At 43.5% G+C, this 24,977-nt stretch overlaps 1 protein-coding gene across 2 annotated transcripts; it reads right to left on the bottom strand.

Moving 5' to 3' along the window:
- Positions 1-1,824: 1,824 nt before the first annotated feature.
- SYT13 (synaptotagmin 13) lies at positions 1,825-22,175 on the bottom strand. Of its 2 annotated transcripts, none has more exons than XM_021533251.3 (6): positions 21,587-22,175; positions 16,783-17,005; positions 14,727-14,867; positions 12,869-13,182; positions 8,385-8,514; positions 1,825-7,656 (listed from the first exon to the last, which is right to left on the bottom strand). In XM_021533251.3, the coding sequence occupies exons 1-6, from the start codon at positions 21,767-21,769 to the stop codon at positions 7,352-7,354; spliced, it is 1,296 nt and encodes a 431-aa protein (XP_021388926.2). In that variant the 5' UTR covers positions 21,770-22,175; the 3' UTR covers positions 1,825-7,351. The 2 variants fall into 2 exon arrangements, with proteins under 2 accessions (XP_021388926.2, XP_021388927.2); XM_021533252.3 differs by having other exon boundaries at positions 14,727-14,861.
- Between the last annotated feature and the right edge of the window lie 2,802 nt (positions 22,176-24,977).

Below are 24,977 nucleotides of genomic sequence, written 5' to 3'. Positions count from 1 at the left end.
TTTCATTTAGCAAAAAAACTGGACATGTTTCTTCCTGGAAGCAGAGGGTGTGGAGCCTATGATGCCAAGAGCTTGCAGGCACAACCAGAGGGGGTTTGCAGCACTTCCTGGGATCCATCTTCCCTATCTTGCTCTCCTGAGACAGAAGGAAAAGCACAGGCAGCTGAGCACGTGGGTGGATTTAAACAGGTGCCCCCCAAGACTTTTAAATCAGAGGGCAGATGCCAATATCTGGGCAGTGCCAGGTCCAGCCCTGCAGTGGCACAGGGGACCAGAGGCTGTTTCTGGCAGAGCTGTCGCCATACGCCACACGAATGGAGCCACAGCTCATTTACAAAGGGTTCTAAAAATATCTGCTGGATAATCAAAGGCTCCCACAGCACAGCATATGTGCTAGCTAGACTTTTTGACTCTCTGAAATCCTCTGTTTGAAGTTGTTTTGATCAAGGAGAAAAACAAGGGCGCTGTCTGCATAGCTGCCAGACACCCTGTTTCTGGGGACACTGGTGGTACCTCTGGAGGCACAGGGGTGGGAGAGCCTTGCAGAGATGCCAGGGCTGGGATGGGGAGCCATGTGCAGCAGAGTGTCAGGAGCGGCAGAGCTGCACTCCAGGCCACCACTGCACTTTGTGACGTTCAGGAGAGATGTCTGGAGGGCTGGGTAGTGTGTTGGTTTTAGGTGTGACCTGTCTTCTCAGGTGCATCTTGGAGCCCTGTCCTCACTGGGTTTATTTCACATTCAGGGGTCACTAAGGGCTCAGGGAAGTGAAGGAACTGGCTGCAGACCTTCAGGACTGGCACTGGCAATGGCTGTGATATAGCTGCTGGATTAGGTGCTACTCTCTCTTGGCAGACAAAGGATTACAGGACAATCCCAGTTTAGTTTTTAAATACCATAGGGGGAAGAAAAGGCTTCTAATGAATCTGAAGTGACAATGAACAGCAGGGTTAAGAGAAGAATGGTTCTGTGGCAATTATTGCTGCTTTTCAATATGCTGAGCTGGGAATTACTGAGTAACCCTGTAGAAATCTCCCAGGTGGGAAGGATTGCCCCTGGCAGATGCACCACCCGTGTTCAGCTCACTTTGCAGCAAAAACACAGCTTTTTCCTTCATCTCTACAGTGGATTCTTCAGTGCCATCTGCCTCACCGTACAGCTGACAGGCACCCCTCTTTGCAAAGCCAGCAACAGCCTGGGGCTCTGCAGACAGGCTTTGCTTTCTCTCCTTGTGCTTTAACGATGACTGTGATGGGTGAGAGTGCCCCCAAACTGTCAGTGCCCCCAGACTTCTCGCTCCTGCTCCAAAAATTTCTTTTCTTTTACTTTTATGTGCAGGTTTTGATCTGTGTGTCTTGTTAAGAACCAGCTAATTCTGGTGGCAGTATTAGGTCAGCCAAGCATGTTTTTCTCACGAATGCATGGTTTACAGAGTATCACCAACACCAACTTGAAAGTACTGATATTGGCAAAAAACAAATTAATAATTTTAAAAAACCATCTAAATCCACTTTTTAGATTTGTTTCAGAGATGGAGCCAGTATCTGGGAAGAAAGTGGTTCCCAGATCCCATTTTCTAAATTCTTTGTAGCTACTGGAAAGCCCTTAGAGCTTTGTTTAGCTGCCACCTTACTGAAAAAGCCAATAGATTTTTTTTGCTTGCCCAGGATAGGACTCTATTGTTGACTCCTCCTCTTCTCATTGTACACCCATCCTTGATGACACCCTTCAGAGCATCTTCTGTTGACCCATGCCAGCACTCTGTGCCCCTGACGTGGGCTGCAAGCAGAGGGGACTTACTGTAAACAATGCAGACACAGCACTGGTACAGTTTGTAATTATTTACTTGCAGTGTTTTACATGTTGTGCTGTAATATTAAACACAATGGCTAAGCATCATGCTCTGGTTTTGTGCATTGGATTGTGAGAACAATATAGAGTCTTGACAAACAATATCTGGCTCTGTACAATAAACACACTGGGACACCAAAGGACCAAGTAAGCAGAAAAGCCTCCTCATGCTGGAAGGTCACAAATCACTATTTCACTTTACTACTTTTTTTGTACATATTGAAAACAGAAGAAATAATATTAAGTGTTAAGTGTTACTATTTACTCATCATGCTTATCTTTTAACAAATAAACCAAATATATTTTAATACCTAGTTAAATTCTGAAACACATTAAAATGTTGTCAAAGCTCTGTCCTTCAATCAGTCTTCAAACTGACCTTCAAAAGACTTCAAGAAGCATGGTCCAAGTCACTTTAGCTTCCAGTTCTTATTAAATCTCATTGTAGTCTACTCATCTTAGACATTAGGAAAATTTGGGCAAACATTGGGCTGTAATTCTGGGCCCAAATGACAACCTACTTCATTTTGGGGGGAAAAAAAGGAGTGGTTTTCAACACTACTGCCAGATAATACTGAAGAGAGATGCTAGCAAAATACAAGGTAAAGCCATCAAGCCCATCAGTACCTGGGAAAAATGTTGAGCATGAAAATTTTCCCAATCCTGTTGAAGGGAATTTTCCATTACTTTCTGATGTATTAACTCTTTGCCAAGCAAATATGTTTCTTATTAGCATGCAAGGATATTTGGGACAACAATTGAGGGGGAAACCCTGCACTGAAAAAATATTACCCTTACAGGGCACTGGCTGTACTCCCCTTACAACTGGGGAAGGGTGCTGAGTGTAGTAATGAGTCTAAAACATCACAGGTATTTTAGTTATTAATAATGATTTGTGCTTATTAATTCTTCTACTGTAGGACAAATTGCTTAGAATCAAACTAGATCATTTTTGGGGAGGAAGATCTAGCTCTGAGTGCAGATTGAGGCAAAACAACAGATGGCTGCAGTCTATATTTTAACAAAGGAACTGAATGTAGTCACAAGTCATTTCCTGCTCAGCCCCCTCCTCTGAGCAGAGGCCGCCTCAGGAGGCCACCTTTCCCAGGCAAAGCTGGGTAATATACACGGGAGCTGTATTTCTCAGGCTTTTTTACAGTAATCTGGTTGTTTGTGCTTTGTCACTGGAGGAGGGACTATGAATCCCTATCCTTAAACTCACCATTCTGGCCTTTAGCGAAAAGGATCATTCATTCTGACCAGGTAGACTGCCTGACACCATCTTTTTTTTTTTTTTTTTTTTTTTTTCCCTCCTTCCTTATTCCCTACAGTCTCTTGGCTTCCAGCTTCTTCATATTAATGCTTATAGCAGGCAAAATTACCAGTCCAGCCACTAACTAGGCACTGGGGACTCTTGTGGCTGCTTTTGGTCACGCATATATCTTAGGAACATTAATTGCCATAAGTGGATTTTTTTTGCTTCTTCTCTTATGATGCAATTTATAAGCAGCATCCTTTAATTTAATACACAGTGGTGCTTGCTGATGCTCCTGCATTTTCAGCTTCAGGAGCTGAAAACCAAGGGTCTGTCTGGCTCTGTCCTTACTGCACTTTGACAGCTCAAGTTGCCAAAGCTGCTTGATACAGCGGCATTTCCAAATACTTCAGATTTATCTTCATGACTTTGTCACCTACCACAGCCATTCCCAGCCCTTTCCCTGCTGGGACAGTTCAGCACCTCGGCCCTTGGGGTGCTGAGGTTCGGGGACACCCAGGTGCTGCTGCCCAGGCTGTCCGGAGGGGTGCGGCAGGACCTGGGCAGGCGCTGGAATGTGATGGGTGACACACGGCTCCTGCTAGCAGAGTTCAGAGGGCCGGGCTGGGCGCCCCTGCCCCTCGGGTGCCACACGTACACAGCATCCCTCATCCCCTTACGTGCCCGCTGTCAGCCCTGGCTGCGGCCACCTCCTCCCGGGGACACCTGGCAGCCTTTGTTCAGGCCGTGCTGATGGCGAGGAGCATTCTTTGCAGGCTAAAATGCCAGACGACAAGAATGATCCATCCGGGGAAGATGTATGCATTTTCACTCTTTCTCTCTTTCCCATTAAATCCCATTGCAGCAGAGGAGGAAACAATGCCTTTCATTAACACTGATGGCACTGCTTTGCTCCGAAGACAGATTTGTGGTTAAGTAGTGTGAATACATGTATTTGTCTGCTGTAAAAGATGACATTGTTTTTCCAGAGCTAAGTCAGATTCTGAGGATCTATGCTTTTAAATGCCATAGGACTGATTGATATCTATTACAGGGTGTGCCAGGATCACCAGGGCACAGGCAGATAATGCTGTTTACAATCAGTCACCAAGATGTTATAAAAGACTTTGTGAAGCAAGCAGGATGCAGAACTAGAGGAGTTGGCAGCAAGGCAAATATTTGGCCCTTAAGGCTTTCCATTGCCAGCCAAATGGCGTCATAACGTGAAGTTATCTTTCTTATCCTCATCCCCCAAAAAAACACAGTGCTGCCTGGAACCTATGTGTGAATTAGGCCAACATTCCAATAAATTCTGCACTTATTTGGAAATTATTATTCCATACCTGTCAGTACATCTACAGGCAAATCAGGATCACAGTAAGCATTAAGAATTCACTATCAACTAGACCCATGTCCAGTTTTCTCACAGTATCCTACCACTTTTTGTTAGTAAACAAAACCCCATAGAGCAAAACAAGAAACCAATTTTCTTTTGTTTACATGCCCTCTAGCCAATAGATCAATATCAGAGATTAAACTATTGGGTGTAAGATTCATGGGCATACTTAGCTTTTCTGTCTGTCTGGTTGCTTAAAGATTAATTTATTGCTCTCTTCAAAAGGATCCTGTAATTCCTGGCTACACCACCCACAAAATAAATAGTGTAAAGATAACAGCTTTCAGTGTGCATCAACCTTGTCAGTTTCTTCACAAAATCATAACATCGCTGAGGATATAAAGGGCCACTGGAGATCATATTGTTCAAACTCACCCCTGCTCAAAGTGGGATAAACTAGAGCAGGCTGTCAGGTTTTTCACACTGTATCTCATCAAATTTTCACTGTCTCCAAGCATGAAGACCCCCAGCAGCCTCTTCTGCCAACTTGTTCCAGTACTTGATTATACTCACAGTAAAAAAAAGGGGGGTTATTCTTGCTATTTTTCATGTGTTCAAATGGCATTACCTACATTGCAACTTGTGACCTTGACTCTTGTCCTGTCACTGGACACCAGGAAAAAGAGTCTCTCTCCAACTGCTTTTGTCCTCTCCCAGGTCAGGTATCTGCACACATTGATCTAAACAGTTCCAGCTCTCTCAGACTTTCCTCTTACAGAAGATGCACCATCCCCTTAAAGATCTTCATGGCCATTTGCTGCACTCTTCCCAGAAACTCCATGTCTTTTTTGCACTGGAGAGTCCAGCAACAGACACAGCATCCCAGAAGTGCCCTCACTGATGCTGAGTTGAAAGGAAGGATCACTCTCCTTTGACCTGCTGACATTGCTTAACGCAGCACAAGGCACTCTGCTGCAAGACCACACTGCTGGCCCATGTTCAATTTGGTGTCCACCAGGACACCCAGGTCCTTTTCTGGAAAGCTCCTTTATAGATCATCAGCCTTCACCCCTGCACTGCAAGGGGTTGTTCTTCCTTAGGTGCCACTTCCCCTTGTTGAATTTCAGGAGGTTCCTGTTAGCCCAGCATTTCTCCAGCATTTCTCTCAGCATCCCTCTGAATGTCAGCAGCACAACTGCCTTGTGTATCAATCACTCTTCCAAGTTTTGCATCATCCACAAACCTGCCGAGGCCATGCTCTGCACCATTGTCTGGATCATTTATGAAGGTGCTAAACTCTGTCAGTCTCACGATCAGCCCCAGTCACCACTAGTTACTGACTTTCAGCTGAACTTCATTTCCCAGTTCATAACCCATTGTGCCTGGTGCTTCAGGCAGTTTTCAGACACTGGTTCTGTTCTTTTCTCTTTGCCAACAGGATGGCAGCCTTCCCTTGACAAGCTGCTAGACTTATTTGACTGCACCATCAGAATAGGATGGATACTAGTTAAAGCTTAGATTAATATTTTGATTTAAAGAACGAGCAGTCTGACCCTGCAAATATGAAGCTCTGAGATTTTTAAGGCGGAAAATTATATGGTTCTGTGTCCAGGTTTTTGGATGCCTTGTCCCCGTGGAAGTCCCTTAAAGTTGTGTCTACTACTTGAAAAAAAGTAGTAGGACAAGCAGTGTGCTTATAGGGTCATGACACTATCACTGCCAATGCCAGACTTTCAGTCCATCTAGAAACACACAAAAAAAAAGGACAGTCAAAAGTAACATTTAAGCTACATCAAATCTTGAAAGTGCACATAAAAACAATCCCTGGAGAGTCTGTCTGATTGGTGAATTCCTTCTGTCTGGAAGTGATGAAATACATGGCAGTTAATAAGGGTTGTCTTTGAGTAATGCTGGTATGAGGATTTGAGTGCAATAGTTAACTGTCAAACCAAAACCATCTATCAGCTGCTAAGGTATAGAATTATCCTACTTCTTTTGCCTAATTTTAGATGTTGCCTGGAATACAATTAGCATATTTGAAACTTGGGGAAAACAAATAGAAAAGATGGCAGTAAACTGAAAGATCTGGTCCAAGTTTTCGGAGGTAACATCAAAAAGAACTTTTTGGTCCATATTTAGGATCTTCCTGGATGACACCATAAAAAGATAAACTGTATAGATATTCTGCTAAAGGGTCCTGAAACATTCATATTTTCAGCAGTTTTCATGAATCTTAAATACAAGTCCAGGAAACAAAAGTAAAGGAAGGTATTTGACTTCTTGCTCGGCAGTGTTTGCTCAAAGGCTACACAGGATGAGTAGTTCTTCTTCCTCTGTTCTCTCCCTTAATTCTGTATATTTTTCTAGGTATCCACTTCGGCTTCACTCTCTTTTTCATATTGATTCTTTGTGCCTGCCATGACAGTCAGTTCTATGATCTTCATTTCTCAGTCTTGTGGAGTATTATGAAAAGCAGTGATTGGTAAAACAGTTGCGTGTTTGTGATATGGAGCCAACACTCACCCAAGGGACTGGGGTGACAGCACTAGATGCCAGTGAAGGGCTTACGTTTCCATGTTAACTTTGCTCTTCTTTGCTCCCCTCTGCTCCTCTACAGAAACAGCGACCTCTCAGAAGAGACATTGGGCAGGCAAATAAAATTAATTCAAACCATCCAGGCAGCCAACCCCTTGTTTGAGACAACCACTTGATTAGGTGAGAGACTGTCCTTTAAACACATTTTCCAGACAGTTTCCTAGGCTAGAATGGGCAGGAAGATCAGAGAAGGGTGTTGTAATAAGAGTGCTGTGCTGAGCAATTTCATGGAGGTGAAGGTGGAAGATGAAGTCCATCTTATTCCCCCAGGCTCTGAGGCCTGGTGGGATTCTTGTTGTCAGTAATCTTGATGAGCCTACATATGGAGCTGGTGCCACATGGCTATCTGTTTCCTGGGATTCCTCAGCATTTCTTCCCAGTGGTTCCTCTCTGTGCCTGTGACGTGTAAGCCCAGACTGCATTTGCCGAGCACATGGCTCTGGCCAGCTCCGTCCTGGCTCAGCATTTCCAGCTCCACACTGGAGGCACGCAGGAGCTCATGAGGCACCTCGAACATGATCATCTCATTCCACACAGGGTTGATCTTGTGCTTTGCACGTTTGGTCTGCTTCTTCTTCAGCTTCAGTGACTGATGCCTCAGTGTTACCTTGACAGAAACATCTGTATAGGGAGGGGAGAGAGACAGTATATTAATAAACATGCAACAAATAGACTAGTCTAGACTAGACTAGAATAGGCTGCGTTGGAAGGGCTCCATCAGGATCATGGAGTCCAACTCCTGGCCATGCACAGGACGCCCCAAAAATCACACAATGTGCCCAAGAGCATTGTCCAAATGCTTTTTGGAATTCATCAGACTGGTGCTGTGACCAACCTAAATGTCCCTTGATGCAGCTTCACGCTGTGTCCTCAGGTCCTGTCCCTGTCCATGGGAGAGAAGAGATCAGTGTCTGCCCTTTCACTTCCCCTTATGAGGATGTTGAAGACCATACACAGGGGCTTCCCTCCCTCTTCTCCAGGCTGAACAGAGCAGGTAACCTCAGCCACTCTTCATAAGACTTCTGCTCCAGGCCCTTCACCATCCTTATGGCCCTCCTTTGGACACTCTCTAATATCTTAATATTTTTTATACTGTGATGCCTGAATCTGCACAAAAAAATGCAAGACAATTGACACTGGTGACATCAAACTGGGAGCACGGTAGAAATATTGGTCAGAGGACATTTGGTTTTCACTTTTTAAAAATTATCCAGATCACTTTGGCTTTCCAAGCCAGACTTTTTTTTTTCTTTTTTTTTTTTCCCACCAAACTTCACCCTCCCCACTTTCTTTCTAGATTTACATAATAGCAGAAACAACAGTATCTGTTTCCTTGCCATAACACTCACCACTTCCGAGTAGATCTTTCAGCTGCTTGGAATGGAGGTTTTTAGCCTTAATAATCACCACCAGCAGGCGATTAGCTGCTGGCAGGTAGCTAATAGAGAGCAGAACCTCCCCATGGCCTGTGGATGGCTCCTGGAAATGGAGACACAGAAAGGGTTAATTTGGTATATGATCTTGGCCAGAACATTAGGAAAACAGCACTAGAAGACTGATGGGTGGAAGGTCATGGACCAACCAAGTTGTCTCTCTGTACAGGAGATCTTTCCAGTTATGCTGGATGAGAATAAACCTGGCAAAGATGCCCGAGGCTCATAAGGCTCCCATAATGTGAGTTACTGAATCCTTATGGCACTGGAAAGTAACTGCTTCTGACATCAACTTTTAGTGTAATATTTAGTCAGAAGAAGATTTGGGGCTGACATACAGTGCAAATAGTAAAAAAATCCTATTTTGAGAGACCACCTAACTGCCCTACATTTATATCCACTACCCCTTTTACTGCTTTTCACAATTCACTTTTGGTTTCAGGTGCTCCATTCCTCAGAAGGCTATGACTGGACTCAGCCTCCAGCCTGCATTGCCCAGCAGGAGTGTAGGGCTCCCTGGGAAAGCAGAGGTGGTGTTTGGGGCTGAGTCTGACCTGGAGCTGGACTTCACCATCCCTGATACCCTATTTGGTATGAGAAAAAACCTAGCCAAACTGAAGTCCTCCACAAGCTGGGCACAGTACATTACTCTTCCTTCCCTCTTGCCTTCCATCAGGATTGTGAGCTCTCCCTGCTTCCCTTGTGGGAGACTTTCCCTTTCCCTTTCCCCTTTCCCTTTCCCTTTCCCTTTCCCTTTCCCTTTCCCTTTCCCTTTCCCTTTCCCTTTCCCTTTCCCTTTCCCTTTCCCTTTCCCTTTCCCTTTCCCTTTCCCTTTCCCCTTCCTTCCTTTGCCCTGGACAAGCAGCCCTTTGGGGAAAGCCTAGGCACACAGTCACACCACCACTGCTCTCCTGTAAGAGAGTAATGCTATTTCCTTCTCGGAAGCCAGCAGGGAAGGAGAGACATCCCACACCATTGTGTGCAGAACTGACAGCCCTTGGCAAGGAACAAAAGGGGAGTAGTTATTCTCTCAGTGAATGGGAGCTTGTGACAGAAATCTGGTTTACTGTGAGGTTAATGACCCAGAAGAGTCCCAGAAAGCCAATGCCAATTCACTAGACTCATTCTGGGCTCCTTAGCATGTTCTACATCCTCGAGGATAGACAGCCCTTCTCCAGGCTATTTCTGTGCTCTGCAGTGTTGCTACTAAGTGAGCCATAAATATTTCAAGTTAAGTTTTCAACCAGTTTCTCGGAACAGGCAAGGACAGGCCCCTGTATGCTCTCCATGAGCTGATTGACTCTCCAGAAAACATGGCTGTCATCACTGTCTGCTTCAAATGGCAAATTTGTCCTGCACAAATCCGGTAGAAGGCCATTAGCAAGGAAGCCTGCAATTCAATCCCAGGTAAGCCCAAGAAAATCTTGTTTTCATGCACAAAGGTAGCAAGGAAGGGCTTGTATGCATTTCACTTATATGAATCCTGTCTTAAATCGAAGTGGACCGTAGAAAAGCCCACACATAAAAAGAGGCAGTTTCAAATGCCTGTATGCGCTCTGCAAAAGAATTGTACATTCGGGGGGGGGGAAACCCAAACACCACCTCAATGCGAGCCTGGAGTTTAGGCATGTCGTAAGCTGCTTTTGTTTATTTACCCCCACTAAATCTCAGCAGATCCCATTCTATAGCTCTTGGCTAGAATTTGGTTCCTGTAGCTCCAGGCACAGGCAGATGCAGCAGAGATTGGGAGGGGGTGGGGCTCTGTAGACGTGCACACACACACAAACACACACGTTGTACTCGGATCACATCTTGTACGGATGACTTTCTAGCTTCTGATGTGCTGATCAAGGTTTTGGACAACTTGTATCCAAATGGAAACAAAACTTGCAATGGTTGGTCTCTGCTGGAGTTTTGTGTGAACAGACCAAACCAGAGGTACTTTTCTTTCCCCTTCTGGGCTTTGTTTTCTTTGTTTCTTTTTTCCTATTAAATCCACAACCTACATTTTGTGCTGAAATCCTGCAAATTCATACAACCATCAGAGCTTCAGTCTTTCTTGCTATGCAATATGAATAAGAAGCAACAAGGAGTCATCAATGTCTTACGTGCAGGGCACCACGAAATCACAAAAGGGATGTTGCTATGCAAGGACACACTATCATCTACCCACTGTCGTTACTGTCATTAGCAAAGCAGTGGGAGGGAAGGAAGACAAGATAAGGATATCAGTCTACAGCATCTACGTCTTTGCATTGCTCACTGGACTCCATGGATTCCTGAATGCTAATTGCATTACCTGGTTAACTGTAAGCTCCACTCTGGGTTCCTTCCCTTGTGTGTGGGAGAATTACTGGGAAGGTAAGAACGAAATTTCTGCCCTTCCTGGCACTTCAAGGAAATGTCACACTTTCGACACTTTCAGTAACTTTGTTCCTGGATGAATACTGTCAGAAATAGCTCCTCTTTTTTGATCAGCTCTTCTTCACTCCCTCCCTCTCTGGTTCTCAATGAATGATTCAGGATCTGTATACATAAGCTATCTGTGCAATGGTTGGCTCTCTCAGGTCCCAGATGACGCAAATTCAGCTTTCACTGCACATCCTTAGCTCAAACTAGGGCACTGTGTAGCAGTACTGCTGGTGTTAACCTTATGCTGTCAGCCTGGAGAAGAAATGAATTTGCTGTTTCCGTGTGTGATTGTGAAGCTGGACCAAAGCAGAATTCCCTGTATATCAGGACTCCATCAGATGCACTGGAAAAACAACTTATCATTTCTGTGAGCAGGCTGTTCCTTGTGTATTGCTAAAAAAGCAGATGCTTCAGTATGGGGGGAGAGGGGGAGGATTACATCTGTTAGGCAAATACTGAGTCTTGTGCTTGAAGTTTATTAAACTCATTCAGACCACCCATTTGTTTCTACTGTCTCTGTCTCTGACAGGTGTTTTTTTTAGTGTGGACAGTCCTGTTAGTATTCAAGTGGTTATGAGATAAATCAGCACTACTGGAAATCAGAAATGCTAACTCTGTGTCTGTGGCCAGCTCAGTGGAGAGCTCTCACCCCTAATGGTGACAGGCAACAATTTGTTTCATCATGCTTAGTGAGGGTGCTGATGTTTTGCATTGCTCAGCCATACCACAGCAGACTACAAGACATACCACTTGTGATGAACAAGCAGCAGCAGTAGCAGCACCCTGCTTCTGTGTTAAGTGAATTGCTGCTGCTAGAAGAACAATCTAGCTCATGGCAGGGAAAAGGCTCCTGAGGAAATGTCAAGAAATTAGTGCACATGAAGCATCCCCTGTACCCACTTCAAGAATGTTGGAATTCTTCCCTCCATTTTTCCTGTCTGTGCAACTGTCAAAATGTGGATAAGGAAGGAAAGGAAGGATCTGATGTTTAAGGAAACCAACACAATGCAATTTTTGATCTACCAGAACAGATAGCACTGGATTGATTCCAGTAAGTATGTGTCCCTCAGTCCATCATTCCAGTCCCAACAACGTATTTCACTCCTAGATTAAGGCTCCCTAGGGTGCCACCATATGCCCTACCACACCCAGCTTTGCAGAGTCCCTCCATTATGCTCACAGTAAAAAAAAAAGCGAGTTTATTCTTGGTATTTTTCATGTGTTCAAATGGCATTACCTACATTGCAACTTGTGACCTTGACTCTTGTCCTGTCACTGGACACTAGGGAAAAGAGTCTCTCTCCATCTGCTTTTGTCCTCTCCCAGGTCAGGTATCTGCACACATTGATCTAAACAGTTCCAGCTCTCTCAGACTTTCCTCTTACAGAAGATGCACCATCCCCTTAAACATCTTCATGGCCATTTGCTGCACTCTTCCCAGAAACTCCATGTCTTTTTTGCACTGGGGAGTCCAGCAACAGACACAGCATCCCAGAAGTGCCCTCACTGATGCTGAGTTGAAAGGAAGGATCACCCTCCTTTGACCTGCTGGCATTGCTTAATGCAGCGCAAGGCACTGTTGTCCTTCTCTGCTGCTCCATTGGGCTCTGCAGGCACTCTCTGATATTTCAGCTCTTGCCACTCTGGTCCTGTATCAATAATTCTCAGAAGCTCACACCCCTTTTTCTAAACATAGCATTTGAATTACAGATGCTAATGTCAGATTGTCATGTAATTGGGGAGGAGTTGAAGGAGTTGTGACATATTAACAGCTGGGAGCTTTAAACAGAAAAGCTTCTCATATGATGAGCTACAGAAAAGCAGAGAACCGTGCTGAGTGATCTCTGCAGTCACACATCACCCCTTTAAACCAGTTCCAAACAAATAAAGCCACCCACCCACATGCAGCTCTCTAGGAAAACGGTTTCTCTTGTCCAAACTCTTAATCATTACGTTTTCTGAACTACTGACAAAGACTGAGTCCATACCTTCTCTGGGCTCTTTAGCCTTTCCCACTGGGCCTTTCCAAAGGATTCCTCCATTTCAGCAAGGTTCAGTTTGAGTTCCCCCACAATGCTGTGCCTGGAGAACTTGTCACAGTTTCTCAGGGTGAGAGTCAGTGTCCCTCCTGGCATCTCCTCCTCTGTTAATGGGAACTGCAGCACCTCCTCCCAAAGGGTATGAAGTGCCTTCTTCTTCAGCTCTGTCTGGGCCTCAGCAATACCAGACTTGCTCTCCAGTGTGCCCAATATGTAGCAATGACAGCCAGTGTCTTGTTCCCCGTTCATTCCATCATGCATAGCTAGAAAAGATGGATGTTAAGGACCTCTCATAAAAGACAGCCCTGAAATATCTGTGTCTAAATTGCTTATTTCATGACAGCCATAAAATAAAGCAGCTGAATAGACCCTGGCAGGAAGCCCTGTTCCTGCCTGTCTGGGGGCAGATTAAGCTGCAAGACCATGCTGTGGTGTTTTCCTCAGGCTGCACAGTGTCCCTGTTCTTGTGCCACTGCATAAGGATGCTGCCAGTGTTTGGGAGAGCAACAGCTGAGTTCAAGGAAACACATTCTGTTGAAAGATGTAGAACTGCACTGAAATGAGGCAGCATGAAACAGGGATTGGCAGTTCTCGTTTACTTTTACCTTGGCACACAAAAATTACTTCTTACTTTAAAAGCAGGAAGGTCAGTCATAGACATCAGGGATGGGATAGAGCTTCCCTTGGCACACATCCATCCCTCCCGGCCAATGTCTAAGGGTTATTCCATTCTGCTGGTCCAACCTCTGGTAAATGAATCCATCAGAAGCCACCCCACAGCCCAAAAGACCTGTGTCAAGGGACATTCATCCCTAATTTTATACCCTTTTTATGTTGAAAAATCTAGAGTGAGAATGGCATTTCACACTCCTCTTCAGCTTCAGCAACAGAGCTGGACTGCCTTCTCCGGCAGCAAAAGGAGCACACCCTCCTCCCAGGGGTCATTGAATATCACCGCTTTGAGGGAAAAACTCTTGTCCTTGCTGCAGACAGTCCAAGGACATCTGCTCCTGAGCTGCCAGGACCTGTGGGTCACAGGGCTCACCTGGCTTCTCAGGGGAGCAGCACTGGGGAGCAGAGCCAGGTCCTGTGCACAGGAGTGCCAGGGTGGCAGCCAGCTGGCGTGGGTGTCCATCCTGAAGGGCAACTGTGGGCTTGCTGCTGGCAGGAGGCCCTGGCAGGAGCTCCTGCTCCCTGGCAGGAGCACCCTTTCAATTCTCGCCTTAGAGGCTGTGATTTGATTAGGTTTCCACAGAGATCTACACTGTGCATGAATTATTCAGTCAGCTTATTTTAATCTCCCAGAGGAACTGATGATGCTCCAGCCCTGAGTAGAGAAGCTGTTGCAGTTGTCAGAGAGTGACACAGAGCCTGGCTGCCTGGCCAGGCACTGCCAGAGGGACTTTTCTCAAAATAAGTCTGGTATCTCCAGCTCAGGTTTTGACTTGACTTGAGGAAAAGGCAGTTGGGAATGCATCAGGTTAAAGAATTAAAGGTATAGAGAGGAAGGAGATAGTAACAACATTCCTCTTAACTCAAAGGAAAAAAAAAAAGAAGAGGTTGCTTTGGACCACATCTGGGACTGGAGGAGCCCATCCTAGCTCCTGACAAAGCTATGCAAACAATGTTCCAAAGCTCTGCCCTCTCTTCAAGCAGTGACATTGACAGGTATCCAATTCTGCAAACCCAGCACCAGTGAAACATCCAGTAGTCCTGAGGGCACCTCTTGGCCTTAAGATGGGGGGGAACTGTCTCTAAGTGTACCCACCATGTGTGTGGTCCCGTTCAGGCCAGACGTGTGCCCTACCTTGGAGGAGGGTGACGCGCAGCTGTGCGCGCTGTGGCTCGTACAGCAGGGAGTAGTGCAGCTCAGGGGCCTGCCGGCCGCTGCCTGCCCGCTCGGGCTTCAGGTGCTCCGTGACACACACGTCCTTGACCACACCTGGAACTGAAATGAGCCCTTTAGCAAGCAGCTCTTCCCCTTCCCAAGACAACAAATCCACTTTTTCTTGACTTTACTTTTCTAAATGTCTCGCTATTTCTGTGCTTTTTATGCAGGACTATAATTTATTTTCCTTCTTCATCCATCATCATACATCCTTTTTGTTCTGTTTACTTGCACGTTCATTTCTTTCTACAGCATTTGGACAAGGCTTCTGCCCTCCACCACCTTGTGCTCTATGATGGTTTCCACACTTCCTCTTTTACCTTATGACTAGGCCAAGGTGTCTAAACAACACTCATTACCTGTTATATTGTTGTATTTTCTTTTAACTGGCACTATTAAATTTAATATTCTCTGCAATGAAAAGTGAATCTGCTCTTGAACTGCTGTGCAACTCTTCACTAGGTCAGACCACTCTAAACATTTTGGTGTTTTTTGTTTGGTTTTTTTTTTTTAATTTTAACAATTAAGTCTTTTTCATGCAAAAGACGTCCATTTCCATACCACCTGACCAGATTGAGGGCAATGAACTTGGAATCCATAAGGCAGTTTCTCCATGCATGATTTTGAAGATGAGTATGTATTTCATACTGAAATAAAGCAAGATTAAAAGAAAAGCCAGAGATTTTTGTTGTCCAAAACTGTTATCTGCAAGGTCAGTTCTGATTCACACAGAAAACAATAGTGGGACCAGCACACTTCCTCCCAAAAATCTCAGCCACAGTTCAGACCAGTTCATTGTGGCATCAAAAGGAGAACGCAACAATTCTTGCTTAATTTTAGCAACACTTGAGCTATATAATCAGGCAGAGCAGGAAGGAAACTTGCTTGTGCCATTAGCAGTGCAGAGAGGCTCTTACACCAACACTTATATAAAGCTTTAGCCTAAATGCAGCCATCATCTTTCATCCTTTTCACCCTTATAATCTTTTCCCTGACACCTACGGATGTGGCTCAGACAGTCTCTTCCTCCAATGCATCTGCTTCCCATGGCACTTTCTTTTCTGTACTCACAAGCCTCACATTGGAGGGGTGAAGGTAGCAATTGTCCTTCCAGAAGGGCAAAAATATAATCTCAAAAATTTAAAAATAACTAGAAAGAATACTCAGTAAAAATAATGGCAGATGGCATTGTCTCTCTGGCAAATCTTCAGGAAGGTTGTATTAAAGTGGTAGCCATAGGAGTAAATATCCTGTTAAAAGATGGCTGTGAAGTTAAAAATCAGTATGGAAGAAACCCAGACATGCTGCCAGATACATATAATTAAGATTGCATTTTCTCTCAGGTTCCAGAAATCTTATGTTTCAGGATTTGGAGTGTTACCCTTTGGGCTGGCTGGGAAACAGGAATTCTGTTTGGCAAAAACCTTTGAGGTGTCAGCCTTCAGTTTCACTGCACATTACAAAAAGCCAAGAACATCTCACCAAACCATGGCAATAAAGGAGCAGAGAAAATTAGAAGCTTTGGCCCCCACTGTCCCTGACAAGGGTACTTGCTGGACAGCTAGCATTTGACCTGGAGGAGATATTCTGCCTAATTTTGGCCAGATATTTCACACATACTCTGGCTACTGCTCTCAGCACAGCTACACTAAATGTGCTTTTCTATGAAATGTCTGCTGCTACCAAGGGAGACAGATTCTTCAAAACAAAAGATGTTTAAGTAAAACAAAAAATTGCAAAATTGCAACAAGATACAGCTACAGCATTGTTATCAGAATGTCCTTATAAGCTCCATGACTACCTTCTACTAGACAAATATATTGAAAGGAAAACTCAGAGTGCTCATGATAAGAAAGCGAAAAGCAACCGATGAATTCCATATCTATTTATCTAACAACAATCTCATTATGTATAGAAGTATTACAGATCCACACTCACTAAAGCAATTGTTAGTTTGAAGACCAAAAGCTCCTACCGTTCTGAGGGAGAACAAACAGCTCTTCATTGACTTGTATCTTCATCCTGTTCTCATCCAAAGCAGTATGTTTTCCACTAGCTGGTTCTTCTGTTGTCTTCAGAGAGTACTGCGTGTAGTTAACAACTTCAGGTGAAGTTACTTCTGGTTTGGGGCCATAAATGTTGGGAAACTTCAGAAGGGCTCGAGGCTGGACTGGCTCTGCAGTTTTCTTAATGTTGAACTGAAAATTAAAACTTTTTTATTACTTTGCACAAATTACATTAATTCCTCCTATTCTCTTAACGTTAGATGAGTTGTTTGTACCGTTCATAATTTGTACATAGTCCCCCAGCCAGCAATACAAGAGTAGTTGATTCAGTGGTCATTTCACCCTCTTGGTTCTGTGGACCAGAGCTCCATCTGACCATCAGACACATATTTCCCCTTTATTATACCAGGACTGAAATCTGGATTTATGTCTGATTTTGTTCTTAACACTTCAATTTCCTGTTGATTCATGAACAGGGGATGAGCAGAAGAACCTGCAAGATGCTCAGATAGTCCAAGCAAAGGCTGGCAGAAAAGTCATTGCTGTTCTCCCAGAACAAAAAAAATATTTTACTGGAATAGAACAGTTCTCTTCTGCTAATGTTCCAAGAAAGGATCCTGCCTTCTTACAATTTAAATAATTCCTGATTTATTTATATTTGGATTCACTGATGGGGAAGAACAAAAGCTGACTGAAGCAAATGACCCCAACCCTTGCAACTTATTTTCTTAATATTTCCAAAACATAACAGACAAAAACCACAAGTAAAATAGCTGTTTCAGTTGATTATTGTGCAGTGGGATTATCTCCAGCCTAGTGCCTGCTAACCTACTTTTTGTCAAGATTGAGGGCAAGACAGAACAGGTTCATAACTGTAATGGAAGTTTTTCATTAGTCTTATTGTTTCCTAATAATAGTGAATGTAGATGAAGCTCTTGTCTGTGTAGGGATTTCCTGGTCACAGCTTGTATGTCCAGAGGAAGCTACCTCTCAAGAAACAGAGCTGAAGAAAGAGGGCTGTCTTGGATGTTAGCCTAGCCATATTCTGTTTGTGGAGATCCTGGCTGCATACACTTGGCAGTGGTAGGGAACTAATTAGGTAAGTGACTCCACCTTCTCAAGGCAGCCAGTGCACCAGTGTTTGGGAAGTCTACTGTGCAACATAGCATTTTGGCTTGTCTAATTGTCTTGTCCCTTTGCAAGGGAAGTGGGCTGAGACAGAAAGACATCATTGTGTGCCATCCTCACCTAGCATTCAGTTGAGTTTAGATATTATGTAAATTACATGGTATGAGGCTGTAAGTGTGATCCCTCTTATAGAGATGTGAGCTTCATCAGTCCTAAAATACCTAGGAAACATGAACTTACTCGTTCAAACTTTAAATGCAATTTTCCATCCTTCTAAAATTAAACAAACCAACCAAGCAGAATACATGAGGAATCACTGCACAACAGCTAGAAAAGGCAGGTTGCTTTTGTTGTGCAGGGGCATACATCCAGCACACACAGTGGTGACCAGCCTCTGCTGTCCTCTCTCCTGGAGCTGCTGTGTCCTACCACTCACTGGCCACACACTGGAGCCTCCTGCCTGTATTGCCGCGTGCTGCCAGCACACAAAGCACTTCCAGATCCTTTGGGATTGAAAACACCACACAAATTTGAGGTATTGTTAGTACAATCTTTTCTTTTCTTCCTCTTGCTAAGTACCTGGCAAGGTACTTAGCAAGAGGAAGAAAATAGTCAGGAAATCCATCAGCACATAGCATCTAAGAACTCTGTTGGGTCTAAATATTCCTCTTGTCTGTCTGCTCTGCAGAATTAGAGACGAGAGACATATGCAAGCACAGTGGGACTAGCTCGCCCCCTCTTCCAACTGCATCTGCCTCTGTTTATTATGTTGCTGCCAGCTCTTTTCCCAAGTGCTGTGTGCTAATACAGTTACATAGCAGTGCCCTATGGAAGTTTCCTTTGCAACTCAGCAGTTGTGTCTTAAATAAGGTCACGAGCAGAACAGATAGTTCTGCAAAAAATGCATGAAAGCAAGTAAACTAAAAGGAGCAAGGATGCTGCAAATGATCCATCTGTGTCCCTGCCCAGTGTCACTCAAAGCACCAGACTGTTGCCATTGCTGGATGTGTTTAGGAAATCTTCATTCTGCAGATTTTGCTGAGACTTCACAAATTTACAGCAGTTTCTCATTGTTTTGTAGATGTATGTTTGTGTTTGGACTTCTCCTCATGTATGTAGGGCATGTCCATGGGTAGCCTCTGTCTATAGCAAATACAAGCATCACTGTCATGGGAGACATGCCAAATGAATAAAATGCAGACTTGCTACATCTTTCTTTTGTCATCTGTGTTTATCAGAATCAGTGGCCCTGACAAGTTTCAATAATTAAATGTGTCCAACACTGACTAGGACATACTGTGTATTAATGTAGTCAGAAAAAAATGTCCTGACAGAACAATTTATAAACATAGAGATAATAAAATTTCACAAGCTCAGAACTCAAACTGAGATTCATTTCTTGAAGGTATAGAGACTGATTCTGATTCAGTGACAGCATAGGAGAATTCATGTTCCTGGCAAGAAAATTATTTTAATTGGAATGAATTGCTAAGCATATGGAATATGCAAACTAAGAACATTTTGCACTTTCTGTGACAGAATGTTCACTCGGCTGCTATAATATGTCCAGATTTCTTTAAAAAGAGCTATAAAGCCCATAACATTGGAAATAATACTTCAAATTTAAATTCTACAATGCTGAAAGAATGCAATCACTCAGGTAATAATGATACATTTAGGGCAGATTGAATAATTTTCTCCCATGTTGGTCAAATACTGGATTAAGTAATGGCAAAACCTGATGAATGTAGACATATTTTGAGGACCATAACTGAATAGCTGCTGAGTACTGGAGACTTAACTGAACAATATGGAGACATAGTGATTATTCCAGTCCTGCAAACAGGATAGCACCCCCATGGACAAGATCCAGGATGGATTAACACTTTCCCAAGATGTTTTCCAAAAAGCTGTATAAAAGAAAAAAATCCCAGTCCAAGGATAGAGTTAAAATGAGGATTTGAGATGTTTCTGGGCTTGGAGATTGCACATCAAACTCATAGAAGGAGCCTGATGACAAAGTTGTCTGTGGGTTGTGTTGCTGCAGACAACAGCTAGAAAAAATTGCTTTGCATAGTAATGTGGCTGTAAAAGTTATACATTTTTCATTCACTTTAACAGTAAACTTGGAAAAATCTCTGTATCATTGTACATTTTTATATACAGGTGTTAGCAAACCCCCTGTATGGGGTAGGAAAGACAAGAAAGGAGCCTGAAAGGGACTTGACTTAGCTATCAAACAGATTAGCAGGTGAAATTCATCCTAGGAAAATGCAAACAGGTTCTAGGAGTTATTCACCATGCTCATAGAGGGAGGCTCAGAATTAGCAGCTATCTCTTGAGAAGTCCTAAACTCCACACAAAAATTAATCCATGGTCAGTTGATGTAGCTCCTACACCTCCCCCCCTGCTCCAGCAACCACAAGATCTGCTAATGCCATTCTCTGTATCTGCACCAGTTCTCACAATACTGTTTGTAGATTTGGTCATCTTTCCTCAGCATAAACTGCAACAAGAACATGAGGATGCCAAGGTTTTCTGATAAGAGGGTAAGAGTGGAATATTTAATATTTGAAGATTTATTTACAACCATTACAGAGAAGTTCAATTAGGACTTCTGCTACACTCTTTAGGAATACAAAAATAATAGTCAGCTCAAATAATTAAAAGGCAAGCAAAGACTGTTATACAAGCCTTTGGAATGGGCTACTATGGCATAATTTGGTTGAATGGCTAGGTGAAACTGAAAAGGACACAAGCACAAACAAATATCAGGAGCAACAGCCAACAGGTACTTTCAGAGATTGACCAGTGCTATAGCTCATGCTGAAGACCACATTCAACCAAGGAAATAATCAAACACTTCCCTTTAAAGAAGAAATTCCCATTAATAAGTATATTATAAGCATTCTATAATTCCCCTAGCTCCCTAGTGCACTGAGCTCAGGAGTAAATCATGCTGTTTGGATTCTAACAAAAATGAAAGAGCACACAAGGATGCCTGACACTATCCATACTCCACACTGCATTTACAATAAGTGAAAAATTCACAGTGAGATTGTCCAGTCATCATAATCTAGATTCTCACTTGCTTTTTATTATGATTTCAATGCATTGTTTTAGCTTCACACATAATTAATCCCCTCAGTTAGAAGGGCAGAGGGAGGAGGAGGGAAGGTTTTCACAAGAAACCAGCTGTTGACAGGGAACTATCCTGCAGGAACTATGAGGTATTGTGAATAGAATTAAATAGATGCCATACGAGATCTCAGCAGGAGCCATCTCCTCTTCACAATGCTGCGTGCCACCTGGTACAGTCCAGTCTTCTCTTCTTAGGAAATTATTTCCCTTTTGATCTATCTTAAAAACTAAGCAGCATTTCCAGTCCTCATCCCCTGTTTCTGCCATTAGCAGCTTTCTCTCTGGCTCCGTGGCAGCTGTCTCCTGCTCCGGCAATTGTGGTACCCAGCTCATCTGTGTTTTTCCCTCACTCCTCCTCCCACTGGCATGTTGTTATATCTCGAACACAGCAAGCAGATAAACAGGCAGCATAAATCACATGCTGAGTAGCTTAACAGGGAAGTTGTACTCCCACCCTCTGCCTTTAAAGAAATATCACAGAGTAAATTAGAGACTGTGTCTTACTTGCTGGACTGGCTGAAGCACGCTGGGCTTAGTATTTTCTGTCTCATCCTCTTGGTCCTTTTCTGAGAGTCCTTTCCCAGGTTGCTTGCATTTGCAGAAGCAGGTGAGGCCACAGAGGGCAAGGATGCTAGTTGCAGTCCCTAAGGTAGCCCCCAGGGCTATAACTGGAGCAGACAAAACCATTGTCCTGTGCTGCACAGGAACAGAAAGCAGAGAGACCCTGTGGCTCTTCCTACTCCCTGGGAGAGCAGCTCTCCCGCATCCACTCCAAATTCTAGCCTGGCTTCATTCTCCTTGGAAGTCTGAAAGCAATTCTGTTTGCAGCAAAGGGACCAATCTAGACACACAGATAAATCATCCCACCTTTGCTAGGCAACAAGGCTACCTTTCTATCCTGCTGATGGAGTTGCTGCTCCAGGTCAAGGAGAGGAAATAGTAATTGTGGTGCTTGCAATCTCCATATAGCTGCAAACAGGCAGTTTTCATTGAAGCCTGTTCTCCAGCTCCACTGGGAAAAGTCTGATGTGTGATAGAGAGGAAAGACGTCAGCAGAAGGGGCTGGCCTTGCTAGCTAACTCACAGAAAGTGCATCCAAGTGTTTGATCATCTCTCTAGCAAAATTTCTCGTGGTTGGCTTGCTGATATGCTCAAGAGGTTGCATTTGTTTTGTCTTAAGGCAAAGATAGTGACTGCCAAAAGATGCTAGCCTGAGAAGCTGTGTTATGATAGCACTGCACGATAACTCTGTGGTCACAGTAAAGCTTCTGTATAAGTCAGGCAAAACTTTCTCATCCTTCAGAGGCTGCAGAAAAAACACAGACAAGAATTAAGCACTGTCCCATGCCTCACCACCTGCCCCTCAAAGCACAGGGTCTGAACCTTTTGGAACTCCTTTCTGCAGGATAAATGCAGAGCAGCACCTCTATTTAAAAGGAGAGTAGAAAATCCTACCAAACAAGATGCACTAGTGCATATGCTGCTTCCTCTGAAGAAAATGAGAACGCAAACAACATATGCTAGATATTAGTCATAGTGCTTACCACACTGGTGTCAGGCAGTGGGCTGCTAAGCACAGAAGAACCTGCATGAATAGACTTGAAGAGCTGGATGTCCGTCCCAGTTTTCTCTCGAGGTGATGGAGTGATTATCTTTCTCTGACTCATTTATTTTTGCCTTATTTCTCAGAATGCCCAGCTTGGGGAAGAGAATAATAAATGCCATAATTTGATGTGTTTCTCATGACATGTACTACCCTTTTCTGTGTACTTCACAAGTAGAGTCTAGTGGCCAGAAGGTGATTATCATTCTGGTCATTGCATCTCTCAGCCAGAATGAAAATAGTCAGCATAATGTAAAATATTCCAAAAATACCCAGTTCTACTGATTCTACTGGAAGTTTGTCATTCTATTTTGGAACATAGTTGATGCCCATGGATCAGGAAAACAAATTAACTATGTATAGAGAATTGTTTAGAAATTCAGGGGTTTTGATCCTTCTGTAGCTCAGGTTTTGCATAGATTTTTCTTAACTTTTTTTTTCTTTGATGTTTCACATCTTATTCATGACAACTCACTCAGTCTTTGTTCCTTGATGAGATGTTCACCTTCCTGGTACAAAACTTCCCTCACACATCTGAGTCTCACTTTAATTGTTAGATTCCTCTGTAGCACTGCAGCATCCTAATGGCTGCAGTGCACATTCCCCTTCTCCTCACCCTACCTGACATGTCAGACATGTCTCACCCCTTGCTTCCAAGCTTCCTGACCTCCCATCAAGAAACAAATCCCAGTGGATTCCTTAAGCAGAGGCACTTCCCTAATAAATTGCTGAGCCTGTGGAAGCTGGTCTTTCAGCTCAGTGCACATAAGGAAAACCTTGAGCTTTGTCTTCTATCTACAGGACCAGGAGTTGGGCACACCAGGCTGGACCACTGGCACACCTCTCCCAGTGCTCAGCAGTGGGAAGAACATCACACAGAGGGGGTTGAGAAATCTGACTAAACAATCCTTTTGCTTCTTGCTTTCTGTATCTTGGGAGATTGCAAAGCCTTGAGCAGCATCCTTGTGTTTCCCTCTTCTGATGTGAATTTTCTCTGCCACAAGTAGACTGTTCCAACCATTTGCTGACTTATCTAACAGCTATTTCATTCAGCCCACAGTTGAACAGGTAACAGTGTACTCATGGTGCCATGAGGTCTCATCTAGAGTTTAAAGAATGAACCATGTTGTTAGGGACTTCTACGACCACTCAAGAGAAGCAGAAGTGAGAAGAGTCTGAAAGATGACAAAAAAGATGGACACACTCTTTAGATGCCTTGATGGGTTCTTCATAGAAGTGCTAATGAAATCTAACACAGTTAGGTCAAAGACCTCAGAGATTTGGAAACCACATGAAAAGGAAGAAGGTTCTGTTAAGGGTAGAATACAGTGAGAGAGATTTGGAGTGGAGAAGGCATTCAGTCTACTAATGAGATGCAAGCTTGTGTTTCCCACAAGCTGTTCTGAGAATTACACGAAGAATTACATGAAGACTGCTTATGACATGCTGTAGAAGTAATGTCACGCCAAACTTTCTCTGCAAGACAATAATTACATAGCATAATCTGTGAGATATTTTCTGCCTGCTTATATAGGAAGATTAAGTTTTTCTTGCCAGAAATTGTATTTGATGTGAAATGTAATAGGCAGAGAATCATTGTCAGATATGATTTTTAATAGTAACAGCCAGGCAACAGACTTTTGCTGCTATTGCTAGGAAAACAAAGAAGCTCTTCCCAGACATTGAATATTATCAGTATGTGAGCTTCTACAAGTGACAGGCCAGAGAATTCAGATTTTTGTGTGTGTACTGATGCATGTACAGATACATAATTTAACTGTAGCTTTGACATGTACTGCCACTGCATGGTTGCTTATTTTTAGCACATTGTGTTCTAAAAAAATTGGGCCAGAAATGTGTTTCAAAGTCATCTTTACACTTGCTTGTTTCAACACCCAATAATTAAATCACTTATTTTTCTTTAAAGCAGTAGTAAGATAAAATGGGGTCAGGTGACCCCATTTTATGACCTTTCCCACTAGTCATTCACACTGATACTGTCCAGAATCACATAACTTTTTTATCTGTCACATCTACCATAGGAAAGAGTCTTGACAAGGTAAAAAGATGAAAGCCTGTTTCTGCAATCCAGATTTTAGGGGCAGGTTCAGGCCTGACAACATATTTCACAGTCATCCTATCCACATATTTTCTCTAGATTCTGATGTAAGGTATGAATAAGAATGACAAAAGCATACACATGGTTTTCAGCTTCTGGTATTTCAGACAGGAATACTCTGTGATGACAAAATATAAGGTACCAGTAAACCTTTGGTGCCCATAGATTCTTTG

Source organism: Lonchura striata, chromosome 6, assembly GCF_046129695.1.
Source record: "Lonchura striata isolate bLonStr1 chromosome 6, bLonStr1.mat, whole genome shotgun sequence".
Taxonomy (NCBI): domain Eukaryota; kingdom Metazoa; phylum Chordata; class Aves; order Passeriformes; family Estrildidae; genus Lonchura; species Lonchura striata.
This window is presented reverse-complemented; position numbering and strand designations above follow the sequence as displayed.

Bases quoted from the DNA above. Each gene is read 5' to 3' on its own strand.
- SYT13 (XM_021533251.3), bottom strand. From the start codon at position 21,769: ATGGTTTTGTCTGCTCCAGTTATAGCCCTGGGGGCTACCTTAGGGACT. The intron at 17,006-21,586 runs GTAAGACACAGT...TTTAATTTTCAG, and splicing joins TGCTTCAGCCAGTCCAGCAA to TTCAACATTAAGAAAACTGC. The intron at 14,868-16,782 runs GTAGGAGCTTTT...GGCTCATTTCAG, and splicing joins GTTTGTTCTCCCTCAGAACG to TTCCAGGTGTGGTCAAGGAC.